Here is a 15,136-nt window from a genome sequence, read left to right as displayed (position 1 = left end):
ATAACATTTAGTAATAATTTTACAGCTTTGCAACGCAGGCTTCTAATTTTAGATTTTTGTATGAATGACACTAAGTGGTCAAGCTGATTTTTGGCCTAATGTCTCCCTTCTGACAAAAGTAAGAAAAATCCTGATTTTTATTATTTTTTTAAGGTTTTAAAGATGATCTTGCCTGATTTTTCTGTCATGTTGGGGTTTTAAGAGTGGTATGACCTGCCTGGAAGAATGCCAGGGCTGTAAATGTTAAATATGGTCAATATGTAGTGATATCCAGTTGTGTTGATTGTCACATGAAATGATATGATAGTCAGTGGACAAGCAATCTGACAGAAAAAGAAAACATAACTTCAGGCAATCTGTTTTACTCACCTCCAGCTCAAGCTGCATGCACAGCTTGCGCTCACACCATCTCAATTTCTTCCTTGATGTTTTCTTTAGGAGTTTTGAGGTAAAAGTCATTAAGGGGCACAGATGACATGGCAGTTGTGTTGTACCACATGTACAGAAGCTTCCAAGTGGGGAGTGCAAGTTCCTGGGGCTCCTTTCCCACATGTCATTCCACATTCTCTTTTCCTGATTTCCTACACTATCTACTGTCTTGTCCTCTCTAAATAAAGGGAATTCTGGGGGAACAAAAAGTTTATTTTATAACTCTTTCTACCAGCATATGCCATATTTGTTTAATCCATCTGGCCACTAGAGATTTCATGAGATTTCCAGTTTACAGGCTCAGGACAAAATAGAAGTATCTTGTGCTTTAGCTAATACCACTGGTGGTGGTCAGTGCTCTCAGGAAAAAATATTATTTAAAGGTCACATATTATGCAAAATACGCCTTTTCAGGCTTTGCTAGCAAATATATGTGCCCCTGGCCTGTCCACAACCCCCCTGAAAATCAGAACCCCCCCCTTCAGAAAATGTGTACTGAAACAAAAGCCGCTCTCAGATTTTCCCCTCATACTGCCCCCAGGTTTGGTTGGCCCTTCCTGCTTGGAAGAAAGTTTTACCCTCCTCTCAGAGCCACATCCATTTCCTGAGAGTGGTGGAGTCAGACAACTCATTAACATTAAAGCCACAGACACAGAAACAGCTCGTTCTGAGCAGGTTTTTTTTAGACTTACAAAAATCCAATACTGGAGTGTTTTTTCAGAAACTAACTTCACAGGCATGTTTTTGGGACCTCTGAGACCAATCTAAACTTGCCTTAAAAAAGGGTAAACTATGTGACCTTTAAGTTTAAAAGATGATTCAACGATTCATTGATGATTCATTACAAAATTAAAGAATACTCTTGAGGGGAACCAGTGCATGTTGAAATAGTACAGTCATGGCTCTGGTTGGTTGTTGGTTGATAGAATCTGTTTGTGTGTGATGTCCTGTTAAAGACTTTATTTGTAAATTATAGGGACTCTAAAATTTTCAACGTCTGCTAAGATTTTAAGTCTTTTGGTGTAGATCAGGCTTTAAAGAAAGGAAAAAAAAGCCAAAACAGTTTCAGTTGGTATTCATAATGGTCTGGGACATAGGTGGCAATAATTTAATGATCATTCTTTGAACAGATTTCCAGTAATTCACAGATGTGCCCGGATGTTGCACTATGTCACTTTGTTTGTTGTTTTGTTTGCAGTAATCCTGCATTATTTATGATCAACCTTGACTTTCTCCAAAACATATTTTTTGCCCTGAAAAATCAGCCCAGAGAGAGAGGATGACAAGAGCACTTAGTCTAAGTAACCACTTGCTGCTTCTGTGTGTCCATTTAACGTTGATAGAGGAATGGCTGTCTGCCAGACCTTTTACAGGAATTGTCTAAAAGCTGGCAAGAGAAGTTACATTAGAAGGAACATGTTGGGACTTGTGTCTGTGTCTGTATGTTGGTGAAAATGGTTTTGTTTGGATTTAATTTGATTTCCGTACAGTAAGTGACTGTTTATGTTCTGTTTGTAGGAGCTGCACTGGAGGCAACCCGCAGCAGAAGCAGAAAGAATGTAGCATGGACAAGTGGGAGGATAACTGGACACTGTTAGCGTTTAATCCTCTGGGCCAGTACAGCCTCTCTGACCATGCTGAGCTCACTCACAGAGGTAGCTATATCACCCATTACATGTCTGAATCAATTGATGGATACATACAAACACAAGATTTACACACGTAGACAAAATTGTTGGTACCCCTCTGTTAATGAAAGAAAAACCCACAGTGGTCACAGAAATAACTTGAATCTGACAAAAGTAATAATAAATAAAAATTCAATGAAAATTAATGAATGAAAATCAGACATTGCTTTTGAACTGTGGTTCAACAGAATTATTTTAAAAAACAAACTCATGAAACAGACCTGGACAAAAATGATGGTACCCCTAGAAAAGATGGAAAATAATGTCACCATAGAGACATGTTCAACCAAGATGTGTCCTCTAATTAGCATCACAGGTGACTACAAACTTGTAATCAGTCAGTCGGCCTATTTAAAGGGTGACAAGTAGTCACTGTGCTGTTTGGTGACATGGTGTGTACCACACTAAACATGGACCGGAGGAAGTGAAGGAGAGAGTTGTCTCAGGAGGTAGAAAGAAAATTATAGACAAGCATGTTAAAGGTAAAGGCTATGAGACCATCTCCAAGCAGCTTGATGTTCCTGTGACTACAGTTGCATATATTATTCAGAAATTTAAGATCCACGGAACTGTAGCCAACCTTCCTGGACATGGCCGCAGGAGGAAAATTGATGACAAATCGAAGAGACGGATAATCAGGTAATAACAAGGTACATCAGTGTCAGATTGCACCATCCGTCCTTGTTTGAGCCAAAGTGGACTTCATGGGAGATGAACGAGGAGGACACCACTGTTGAAAACAAATCATAAAAATGCGAGACCTGAATTTGCCCAACTGCATGTTGACAAGCCACAAAGCTTCTGGGAGAATGTCCTATGGACGGACGAGACAAAACTGGAACTTTTTGGCAAGGCACATCAGCTCTGTGTTCACAGACACAAAAATGAAGCATACCAAGAAAAGAACACTATCCCTACTGTGAAACATGGAGGAGGCTCTGTTATGTTCTGGGGCTGCTTTGCTGCATCTGGCACAGGGTGTCTTGAATCTGTGCAGGGTACAATGAAATCTCAAGACTGTCAAGGTATTCTAGAGAGAAATGTGCAGCCCAGTGTCAGAAAGCTTGGTCTCAGTTGCAGGTCATGGGTCTTGCAACAGGATGATGACCCAAAACACACAGCTAAAAACACCCAAGAATGGCTAAGAGCAAAACATTGGACTATTCTGAAGTGGCCTTCTATGAGCCCTAACCTAAATCCTATTGAACATCTGTGGAAGGAACTGAAACATGGCATCTGGAGAAGGCACCCTTCAAACCTGAGACAACCAGAGCAGTTTGCTCATGAGGAGTGGGCCAAAATACCTGCAGAGAGGTGCAGAAGTCTCATTGAAAGTTACAGAAATCGTTTGGTTGCAGTGAATGCCTCAGAAGGTTGTGCAACAAAATATTAAGTTAACTTTAACTTTAAGTTAAGGGTACCATCATTTCTGTCCAGGCCTGTTTCATGAGTTTGTTTTTTAAAATAATTCTGTTGAACCACAATTCAAAAGCAATGTCTGATTTTCATTGATTAATTTTCATTGAATTTTTATTTATTATCACTTTTGTCAGATTCAAGTTATTTCTGTGACCACTGTGGGTTTTTCTTTCATTAACAGAGGGGTACCAACAATTTTGTCCACGTGTGTATGTCATTTGATTTTATCTCGCATTTTCTCAGTAGAAGTACACATAGACTTAGCATAAGCCTGTAGAAGTTTGTATTTATCTTTTCAGATTACTTGATGTTGTTTCACCCTTTCTTCTCAGTGCGTCCAGTTGCACCAGCCAATGTAACCACGGTCCCAAATGCCTGGAATGCCACTGTGCTGTGGAAGTGGAAGTATGATGGTTATTCCTCCCTGCCTCTTGTCTGCCAGGTAGAGCTGACATCTCAAGGGTCAAAAACTAAGGTGAGGTATCCCTGTATGTGTGATTTTTCTGTTTTTATCAACAGAGCCTTCTACTAGGTTGTGGTCTATCTTTATTTGTTACTATTGTGGTAGATGTCAGTCATACATTATCACATTTCTGTTACATTCAAATGACCAAAAATTACTACTACAAAAAATAATGTTTAACTTAATGTTTTATTGGTTTATGAGACAACGGAGGTCGCAAATACTAATGACGTCTAATGTATGTTTCCAGCGTACCTTCTCTGGTGTGGGTCTGCAGTCAGTGGTTCTTACGGACCTGTACCCTGATGAGGATTATAGCGTCCAAGTCTGCTGTGGAGCTCAGCAGAATTTCTGGAAGTGGGGGAACTGGAGTGACCCATTTCCCTTCAAAACCAACGCTGATGGTAGGGCAATTATTTGTGGTATCTCGTAATGCATGAGGCGATTTTTGTGTATTAAGGCTGTTAATTCCTTAATGTATAAGTATTTTCTCTATTAATGCAATCATGATTAGCAGTAGTAGCCTGTATTTCTTTTTCATTTGTATACTTGGTCTTGTCTTAGTTCCAGATGCTCCTGATGTGTGGATGTGGATGAACAAAGACTACACTGGACAGGTCATTTGGAAGGTACATTTGTAAAAAATCATTTGAAGTTGAACCATTTTATCACCAAATTGTAAATGCTGATCAGCTGTTATTTTCTGTAAAGAACAGACTTATTGCATACAACAATAAGAAACTGTAAAGCAGTTAATTCTCAACTGGTGGGTCAGGACAAAAAGTGGGACATGAAGTTGTTTCTAGAGGGTCACCGATGTGTGAAATTCTTGCAAAAATTCCATGATGTATAGAAGAACTAAGAGAACATACAGTACATCTATACACTTTTTTGTTTTCCTGTTACGATGAGAAAATTTCTGTCGTTTTCTTCAGATTTTTAATTTATTTATCTTCCCCCACATAGCAAAGCTTGTTTTGCTATGTGGGGGATAATAAGGAAATTCCTTGAGAATTTGCCAGATTTCTGTGGTATTTTGGGAAAATAGAGTAAATAAAATGCATGCAAGCATGTTGTTCCAAACCCCAGTATCTTTCTGTATTAAAAATTTGAGTGGTCGAACATCCTTAAGTTTCGAGTTCATAGCCTTTTAAGATTTATCCCTTTTGGTCTTTTTCACTGCATGTGGCTTTCTCCCTCCTCCCCCTTCTATTGTCTTTGTCCACATATCATAAATGACCCCTAACACAAACAGTGCCCTCCAAAAGTATTGGAACGGTAGGCCCAATTCCTTTATGTTTGCTGTAGGCTAAAAACATTTGGGTTTTACATCAAAAGACAAATATGAGACAAGAGATCAACATCTCAGCTTTTATCTCCAGGTGTTTACATCAAGATCTGATATATGACTTAGGAGATAGCACTTTTTGTTTGAACCCACCCATTTTTCATGTGAGCAAAAGTTTTGGAACATATGACATATGTGTGTTTTGTTGCCTAGGTGTGTCCTATTGCATTAATTATTCACAAAAGAAATAGCGCTGAATGTCTACACTCAGTTTCAGATTTGGGTTTTGCTTGACTGTATTTACAGTTAGAGGTGTAAACAATATAAAAACCAGAGAGCTCTCTATGGGTGGAAAACAAGCGATAGTGAAGCTGAGAGAAGATGGAAAATCAGTCAGAGCTACAGCAAAAACATTGGCTATAGACCGTATAATCATTTGAAATGTCCTAGAGAAGAAAGAAACCACTGGTGTACTCAGTAACAGATGTTGAATGGGAAGACCAAGGAAAACAGTATCAGTTGACAACAGAAACAGTGTGAGAGCTGTAAAGAAAAAAAGACCCTAAAACAACTATTAGTGACATCAGCAACAACCTCCAGAGGGAAGGAGTGAATTCATCACCATCTACTGTTCACAGAAGTCTTCAGGAACAAAAGTACAGAGGCTAAACCAAAAGATGCAAACCACTCATTAGCAAGAATAACAGGAAGGCCAGGCTGGAATTGCCAAGTACAGAGAGGAGACTCAAAAATTATGGGACAAGGTTTTATGGACTGATGAGACAAAGATGAACCTTTACCAAAGTGATGGAAAGACTAAAGTTTGGAGAAAGAAAGGATCTGCTCATGATCTCAAACAGCTCATGTATTAAACACAGTGGAGGTAATGTCATGTCATGGCTTGGGCTTCCATGGCGTCTTCTGGGACGGTCTCATTCATCTTCACTGATGATGTAACACATGATGGCAGCAGCAAAATGAACTCAGAAGTCTACAGAAACATTTTATCTGACAATTTAAGGAAAGATGCAACCAAACTGATTGGGAGATCCTTCATCATGTAGCAAGATAATGACCCTAAACACACTGGGGCAAGAAGTTGAAGGTTTTAGACTGGCCAAGTCAATCTCCAGACGTCAACCCTATAGAGCATACATTTGACCTGCTACAGAGGAGACTGAAGTTACTGCAAGAAAACGATTTGCAACTAAACATCAAGTCTTATTCACTTAAATCTATTTAAGTCTCTCTGTTTCAATACTTTTGCTCACCTAAAAATGTGGTGTTCCGTTACAAATAAAGCTATCTCCTAAGTCGTGTAGATCCAGATGTAAATCCCTGGAAATAAAAGCTGAAATGTTGATCTCTTGTCTCATAGTCATCTTTCTGTGTCAAACCCAAATGTTTTTAGTCTACAGCAAAAATATAGGGAATTGGGCCCACTGTTCCAATACTTTTGGAGGGAACTGTAGGTTCCCAACATGCAGTAGGCTTTGTCTGCTCTGAGGTTGTCAAAATAACGTTTGCATAGCTAATGGATTATTAATACAAAGGCCTTTTAGTAAGAAAAAGTGTTGTGTTGGGATTTTATTGATGCCAACAATTAAAATTGATGCTTATTTTTGACAGCAGTAAATTTATTTTTTCATTCATGTTAGGGAAAGTTGGAAACCATTGTCATTAGATAGGTAAAGATGATTTAAAATGGACTTTCTTGCTTTCAATCATTCCTCCTCTCTCCCTTGAATCCTTCCAGCCTCTGACACGACGACAGAGCCATGGTCAGCTCACAGGCTATGAAGTCACTCTCTGGACCGCTGAGGAAAATGTGCGTCACATAGAAATCTTTCCAGCAGACACTTCTGCTGTACCAATCAACCTCACACAGATCGCTGCCTACAGCTCTGACAACAAAGTCAAAGCAACCGTCTTTGCAAAGAACAACAAAGGGCTGTCTCAGCCTGCAAGTGTGCTTGTACCTCTACATTTGACAGGTAAGTTTGGGATGTTTTGAGCTAAGCCAGCATGAGAGAGAAAGTGTTTAATTTGTTTATTCTAAAAGGCACAAATTTAGCTTTACGAAACACAGAGATATTTCCACATTGCTGTATGCCTTCTCTTCTTTCCAGATGTGGATCATATTGCTGTGTCAAGGGCAGTGTATACAGATAGAGGTTTCAATCTGCATTGGCAAAGCGATGCCAGTGCCACTTGTGGTTATGTGTTGGAATGGTTTAATGCCGCTTGCTCACAGAACTGCCCCGTGGAGTGGCTCAAAGTGTCTGCTGGGAACACTAATATCTCTCTTGAGTCAGGTAGGCCAGCCATTGTGCTGCTTTTAAAAAGATCAAGTGTTGTTTTTCATTCATGCATTCATTCATTGTAATTACATGTTCAGCCAAGGTCAAATCCACTGTCTATGTCCCTCTACTTTACTTTGACATGGATTGCATTGAACAACTCTTAAAGTAAACAGCACCTTACCTTATGGTTACATAGGTATTCTTTTACTCTAAAGATCCTGCCAAACAAAAGGCTTGAGAAGTTGTGTTACAATCTAGTAATGCGTGAAAATCTTTTTCTCCTCTATTAGCCAACTTCGAGCCAGGTGTGAGGTACAACTTCTCCTTGTACAGCTGTTCCACCGAGGCTCCGGAGCTGCTGCAGCGCTGGCAGGGATACATGCAGGAGCTGGGTAAGGACAGTGCTGCCAACAGAAGGCTTCCTCTTTTAGAAAGAGTTATTACCTAACAAAATCAAACAGTGCATTTTATTTGCTGACTCTTTGTTCTCGTCTCTCATGTTTTCTCTCCTATCTTCACGGCTTAATCAGTCCCGTCCAGGCCTGTCTCTCTGTCAACAAGCCAGCAAGACTCCAGTGTCGTCCTTACCTGGGAAGAGATCCCGCTGGTCAACAGAAGAGGCTTTCTCCAGGGTTACAACATTTACATCAGTAATGGCTCCCAGCTCACTCTCCTAGGTAAGCGAGCATTTCCCCAAAAATGGGTAAAGATATGTTTAAATGTTTTTTAAAACCTTTGATGGTTTTAATTGTGACTGGTTTTACTGCTGCAGGATCATCAATAAGGATTATCAGTAGATTTAATGATTTCTGATCACTGATCTACACCCAGAAAGAAGAACTGAAGCCTTTGTAAACTTTGGTTGTTGTGGATCATATCACAGCCAGCGGTGCATGTTTAAAAGTTTGAATTTAGAGAACACCATACTGTCCTCTGTGCCTTCTAAATTTTTGCTCATTACTCAGCACTGTCGTCATGACGGTAATTCAAGTAATACCATGCTGTTTGTAATAACCTTGGATACGGTATTTCAGCATTACTGCCCATTCCTAGTTCAGACTCCATGGAACTACACAAACGACCCCATCTAGTGACTGGAGATGCCATAAATTGACATCCCATACCTTTAAGTGTATTTTCCATCTATTCATCCATCCATTTTCTATACCGCTTACCCTGTTGGGGGTCATGGGGGGCTGGAGCCTATCTCAGCTGCCATTGGATGAGAGGCAGGGTACACCCTGGACTGGTCACCAGTTAATCGCAGGGCTGACATATAGAGTCAGACAACCAGGCACACTCACATTCACACCTACAACCAGTTTTATAGTCACCAATTAACTTAATGAGCCTTCTTTGGTGGTGGGAGGAAGCTGGAGTACTGGGAGAGAACCCACGCATGCACAGGGAGAACATGCAAACTCCACACAGAAATGCCCTGACCAGTAAGCGAACCAGGAACCTTCTTGCTGTGAGGCAACAGCGCCAACCCCTGTGCTGCCGTGCAGCCCTTTTTGTGTATTTTAACTATGTTAAAATGAGTCTGAATGTTGGGGAGCAGGTGGCCTAGTGGTTAAAGGCGCTCCCTATGTACGCGGGCGGCCCGCGCTCGAATCCGGCCCGAGGCCCCTCACCGCGTGTCTCTCCCCCACTCTCAACCCTGTTTCCAACTCTGTCCACTGTCCTCCTATACCTAATAAAGGCACAAAACTGCCCAAAAATAAATCTTTAAAAAAAAAAAAAAGAGTCTGAATGTTGAAAACTTTGATAATGCATTAGTGAATGTGTGAAGAATCTATTTACACACTACTGCTCCTGCTGTCATAGAGTGATAGCTGGCTTAAAGTCAGTAGGAACACAACACCAGCCCCACATTTGACCACTTAACTACTATCTAGTTTCAGCCCAAAGCCACAAGAAGGAATTTGAGAATGAAAAACAAATCAAAACATGGTTTCTATATCTTTTTTAAGCATTTAATCACAAAGCTACTGTTGTTTTATTATCTTCTGCCATTCGGTCTCAGGGTATGTTTTTGCCAAGAGGGGGCAAGGTCACTCTGGAGATTGGACAGTGACATTGGACTGCTCTTTTTAATTGCAGTATTTCAAATATATTTTTAAAAATGCATTTTGCATCCTGTTGAATTGGTTTACTTACCTCCTCATCGTTCCCTCTCCTTCTCTTTTTTTCTTTTTGTCCTCCCATGTCTCCTTCCTGTTTTGCTTTTAACGCTGTCCTTTTAAACAGCAAACTTGTCAGATGAAGGAAGCAGGAGCTACACAGTAAAAGGTCTCTCAGAGGGCTCTTATAGATTTATTGTCAAGGCGTACACTTCTGCAGGCGAGGACACTGGCGCCCCTACTTCAATAACGCTGGAGCCATACAGTACGTGAATGTTTACTTACAGTTGTTGCAAAGTGCACTCCAAGTAAAGAAAGATATGAATCTTGCTTAAAATCTTAACAACTCTATCTTAAATATTCCTTCTCTCTTGTCCTGACAGCTGATTGGCTGATCCTGGAGATCTTGGCTTCTCTGGGAATCACAGCCTTATTTCTGGTCATTGTTACCTTTATTTGCTACAAGAAAAGAAAATGGTGAGATACTTCTTCTCTCTGTCTCATTTGTTTATGTGCAGAATAATTGTTACAAGAGTACATAAAGCAAGATTTGTGAAATGTCTGCCACACTAGCAAACACCTTCACATCTTTGCTATAACCTATAAAAGAAGAAATGCTAGGAGGTATTGAAAGGTGTCTTCATTTGATGATAATGATGGTATAATTATGACATTTTGTTTCATAACCAGGGTTAAAAAGGCATTCTACCCAGACATACCTGAGCCCAAGCTACAAGGGGATTGGTCCAGGACACAGGTAGTGTATCATCCTTATCTAATCAAGAGATAAGTCTATTTGATACTTTTCAATGTGATACTGTAGAATTAGATTTACTTTCTCCTTTTCCTTTTTCTGTTTTGTGGACCGTAGAGTGAAGCATGTAACTATTGTCTTTGTCTTACAGGGGCCAATGGATGTGAAGCCATCTCCTCACAGCATGGTCCATATTGTAGAAAAGCCTGAGTGGGATTCTAGTAAAGAGGCTCTCGTCGTCATTCCTGAAGAAGACGAAGATGAAGAAGGGCAGGGCATCGGAGATGAGCCAGTTGACACAGACGAGCCAACATCATTACGCTACTATAACCAAGTGGTAGATGAGCGGCCGATCAGGCCGCGTTTCCCAGACTCCTCTGCTTCCTCTGCTTCCTCTTTGGATTCAGCACGTACCGATGTGACGTATACAGGGATTCAGACCTCAGGGTCTTCTCTGGTCTTCCAGCAGGATCCACAGGCTTCTTCTGAGACCCTGTGGCCTCCAGCTGATCTGTCTGTCAGCTGTGGAGGCGGAGGAGGGGGTTACCGGCCACAGATGCAACCTAGAGCCCAAAGTAATAGCTTAGACTTAGCTTCACCTGAGCCTTTCTTAGAGTCCCAGGCTGTTAGCTCTGGGGGGTACAAACCTCAGTGCTCCTGGCATATGGACTCCCCAGAGGAGGTTGGGGAAAGCAGTGGCTTGGTGCCTTCTCTAGGATCGCCCACCTCTGTTGCCTCCACTCAGTTCCTCCTCCCTGATGGAGAGGGTCACGCAGAAGAAAAACGACAGCTATCTTCATCAGCAGCGACATGGTTCACCAACCTACTTTCGTCCACAAAACCATAATACCATCTCTCCTTCACTGCTAGCAGCCAGGCCAGGGAGAGGGTTTATAAACGGATTCACATCTGTTACCACTGTTATGCATAGCACATATGAGATCCCCTCTGATGTAGCACTGCATTCACACAGCTGCACATTCAGGTTAGATATGCTATTTTATTTGACACACATGTAGTTAACTACTCAGATACCATAAATATCAGATTCTGTATATTTATATGTCACAACATTTCTACTCTGACAACCTCTGCTCCACGATAGACAGTATATTGCACCCCCCGGTACCCTGTGGCTGTCACACCCTCCACTGCCTTTTCTGTGACTCCCTACTATGGGCATTTAGCAGCTGCATATCCTTTGTTACTGATGAGCAGTTTTTAGCTTGCATTTCAGATGATTTTATTTGCTGTGATGTGAACTTTACACTACAGAAGAAAGCAAGAAATAACTGAACACTAAGAAAGGACATTTCTAGAAGGAGACTTAAGAATGGACATTTTATGTGGCTGGTTGCTGTGAAGAAAGGAAACCCTTCTACTTGATGGAAGCTGTGTCTTCTGCCAGCTCACTTCTGGGGTAGCTTGCTTGTTCTAAACAGAAGATGAGCTGCTGATAAGGAGAAATGATATAAATGCAAAGATATGTAAAGATGAAACTCTCCTGGGTTGATAGTGAAGTGAGGTAGCTCCCGTTCTCACGGATGTGATCTGTTTCACTAGTTACTGTCCAAACAGTGGGCATAAACTGAAAAGATGCACTTCTGATACACGAGTGGTGCTCACTATTATGGTCTGGAATTATTTGGGTAATGAGCCCAGTAGATAACACTGATATAAGCTAGAAATTGATTATAAACAGATATAATTTAATGAATGAACATACTAAGATGTTACATTTGAGTGTTTTTATTGATGTTTTGTCTTCCTTACTTTTTGTCTTGTACAAAGTGATTATCCCATGCAGGCCAGTGTCCTTGTTTTAATGTTACATTAATCTCAAGCTGATATGCAGTGAAAAACAAGAGATTTAACTTTTTTAATTGCCTTTGTTAATGCAATGCTTCCAGAAATTTGCACCATATCACCTTTTACTACACTTCCTTGCTCCCAAATGTTATGAATTATGAAAAAGATGCAGTCCAGAACAGGTCACAAAGTGTATTTTACTGAGCAAAATGTAAAACCTGACTGGTTTTAGTCCATTTTAAGTGCACAGAGGAACTTTTAAACAAGACGTATGCGATTTTTTGCTTTGATTTTTACTCTTAGCTCTTGTAGTTTAGGAGTGGGGATGTGAAGAAGCATTATGGTTTTGCGATAAAAGCATCTTATGTTTGCTGTGGTGAGAGTAGAGTTTATTTTAGAAGGTTTAAAATCTGCAATAAACTAAAGTTTGCTTTATTTTTTTTAATGAGCTTATTTATTTTTTCATTTCAATTATTCCTGACACCTGTTAATTTGTGATGTCACAAAAAGGGACCAAGGAGAAAGGAGAATGCGAGAAAATTTCCTTAGGTAATATTCAAAGAATATGTGGGGGAATCACCTTGTAAATATTGGTCAGTTGATAGCACTTTGGCAAAACAATGATGGTGTCAAACACAGGCCACTAAATGCCCAAGACACGTCATGTACTCCTCGTCTTCACTCATATACAGTGTGTGTTGAAGAGGCGTCATGGGCTCTATTCATTATGCTAGTATTCTCCCTTGGCATCCATATCCTAATATTACAAGGAGCTTTATCAGACAGTTTTATTTTATTTTTATTTCCAGAGTCAGGCCCTGGTTTGCCTGTTTGGCAGTGTGTGTTTTTTTGGTTTCTCAGTGCCTCCAGCCTACAAGCTTTAAGTAAAACTACTGTGACATGAATGACGACAGACATTGAGAGATATGGCTTTAATGATGAAGTGAGAACAGGCGGGCAGTTCTTTATATGACTACTGAAAAATATGTCTACCTTATTGTCTTTGTCTTCTTTAGCTGATCTGAATTTCAGCCTGATTACTGGGGCGAAATGTTTCATAGACATGAAATCTAGTAGCTACATTGTGTGAGATCAGTGATGACAAATGCTCAATGGTAAAGGGTGGACATAGTTTCTAGTCTTTAAACATGGCAGCAGATTGTTTCCTTTAAAGTCTTGAATAAGCAGGGCTTTGGAAACCAGCCTATAAATGCTGTGTTTTACATGCTTTTCTGTTGATTTGGATCAACAAATGGCATCTTTTAAGTATTTCCTCCAAGTCTCTGATTTTATGCAACTAACTGTACATAATTCTTCTTTTTGTCCATCCTATCCTTACAGTACAAGATGTTGTGTTTTATATTGGAAATCATATTCCCCATTTTACAAATGGCAGATTTCATGTTGACTAACCAGCTGTTTTGGGAGAAAAAGAAATATTTATGCTGATAAAACCAGATTATAAGGTCCTAAAGTACAAGGAACCACAGTTGTATATTTGTTGGAAACCTTTTAAAGAGTGTCTGAAAAAATCATTTACGGTAAACTGAATTGTGATGCTGTCTTATTATGATAGTTTAGCCTGCTTTGCATTTGTCACAGCATTGTCGCTTTGCCAGATACATTGTAAGTAAGGCCAGAGACCTCACCAAGCAACAGCTGACTTAAGATTTTCCATTACCTTTGGTCATTCCCACCTTTAATTGGAGTGTATTTTTACTCATCGGGAATGAGATTTATATGGCATGGGACACCTGCTGCCTTACACATCTTCAACTCTGGCCCTAGATATATTTGTAAAACTGCTGCATGCTGTATAAACTATTACTACAAAACAGTGGCTACACATTCTTTAAAAATCATGTTTCTGTTACCCTGTGGCTTTAAAACACTAACACTGACTAATGTGCATGACAACAAGACTGAAGAATCATGCCCCTTAATAAGGCTGTAACCGTTGAAAATGCTTTAACTATCATGAGATTTTATAGAATGTTTTACTATTGAGTGAAAGAGATGGTGAAGTGCTTATGTGTTAACACTAATAAAATGAAATGCTACTTGATTAGATGCAATAAAGTTATTTGTCTGGCCACCCTTCATTTTGTCAGCTTTGTTCGTTTTTAGATTGTCCAGTCAGTGCCTCCCAAAGTGTGCATCAAGGGAGTTAATTTACAATAACTACAAAGAATAGATAGAAATATTTTCTGTATTAGACCACATTTTAAATGTTCATAAAATAAAATTCCCAGAAGAAACAAAACAGTCGGAAGTTTGAACTCATGTCAACTTTTTATCAGTTATTTTCTCTGATGTATGGAACCTGTGTCATGGTTTTAAAGTCCCTGTAAAATTTAGTCCAAACTTTGTGTCTTAAATCACTTTAAGTTGGAATAAGGTTGCTGTAAATATGAAAGCACTGAGTTCTATGTGTGACTGTTTTTTTATTTACACCATTAGAAATTTCTTCACCTCTTTCTTGGTTTTATTTGTGCAGGGCAAATATAAAAGCTCATGATATCACCAGTCTTGATGGGAAAATTACCATGCCCACCTAACACTACAATGACATAAAATCACCAAGCAGTTCATCTCATTACAGTCTATTGTTAATTGATGTCACTGCCTTCATTGAAAGTTAACAGCCAGCTACATTCTGTGTTTTTGTTCATTGTGAGGCCATAATGGCCTACGGGTATTTAAAAATATCATAACGGAGAGATTTGCACAAGAAAACAATAAATTAAACTCTGAACTTCTGTCTCTGCTATGCTGTGATCAGAAGCTTTTGTTAGAATTTGAGAGGATCCTATTTCTCCTGAGTGGGTGTGTGACGATGACTCATTCAACCGACAAACCC

At 39.8% G+C, this 15,136-nt stretch overlaps 1 protein-coding gene across 1 annotated transcript in view; it reads left to right on the top strand.

Moving 5' to 3' along the window:
- lifra (LIF receptor subunit alpha a) overlaps positions 1–14,376 on the top strand; it is a 28,409-nt gene extending 14,033 nt beyond the window's left edge. The window contains exons 7-18 of the mRNA XM_041787163.1: positions 1,948–2,084; positions 3,869–4,011; positions 4,250–4,403; positions 4,564–4,628; positions 7,044–7,281; positions 7,417–7,602; positions 7,881–7,982; positions 8,121–8,267; positions 9,841–9,978; positions 10,097–10,190; positions 10,404–10,470; positions 10,619–14,376. Coding sequence (XP_041643097.1) covers positions 1,948–2,084; positions 3,869–4,011; positions 4,250–4,403; positions 4,564–4,628; positions 7,044–7,281; positions 7,417–7,602; positions 7,881–7,982; positions 8,121–8,267; positions 9,841–9,978; positions 10,097–10,190; positions 10,404–10,470; positions 10,619–11,314 — 2,167 coding nt within the window. The 3' untranslated portion in view covers positions 11,315–14,376. The remainder of the gene's footprint in view (positions 1–1,947; positions 2,085–3,868; positions 4,012–4,249; positions 4,404–4,563; positions 4,629–7,043; positions 7,282–7,416; positions 7,603–7,880; positions 7,983–8,120; positions 8,268–9,840; positions 9,979–10,096; positions 10,191–10,403; positions 10,471–10,618) is intronic.
- Positions 14,377–15,136: the final 760 nt, after the last annotated feature.

This window comes from Cheilinus undulatus, linkage group 5 (assembly GCF_018320785.1).
Source record: "Cheilinus undulatus linkage group 5, ASM1832078v1, whole genome shotgun sequence".
Classification (NCBI taxonomy): domain Eukaryota; kingdom Metazoa; phylum Chordata; class Actinopteri; order Labriformes; family Labridae; genus Cheilinus; species Cheilinus undulatus.
The sequence above is the reverse complement of the archived record's forward strand: the minus strand, read 5'-3'. Positions and strand labels throughout refer to the sequence as shown.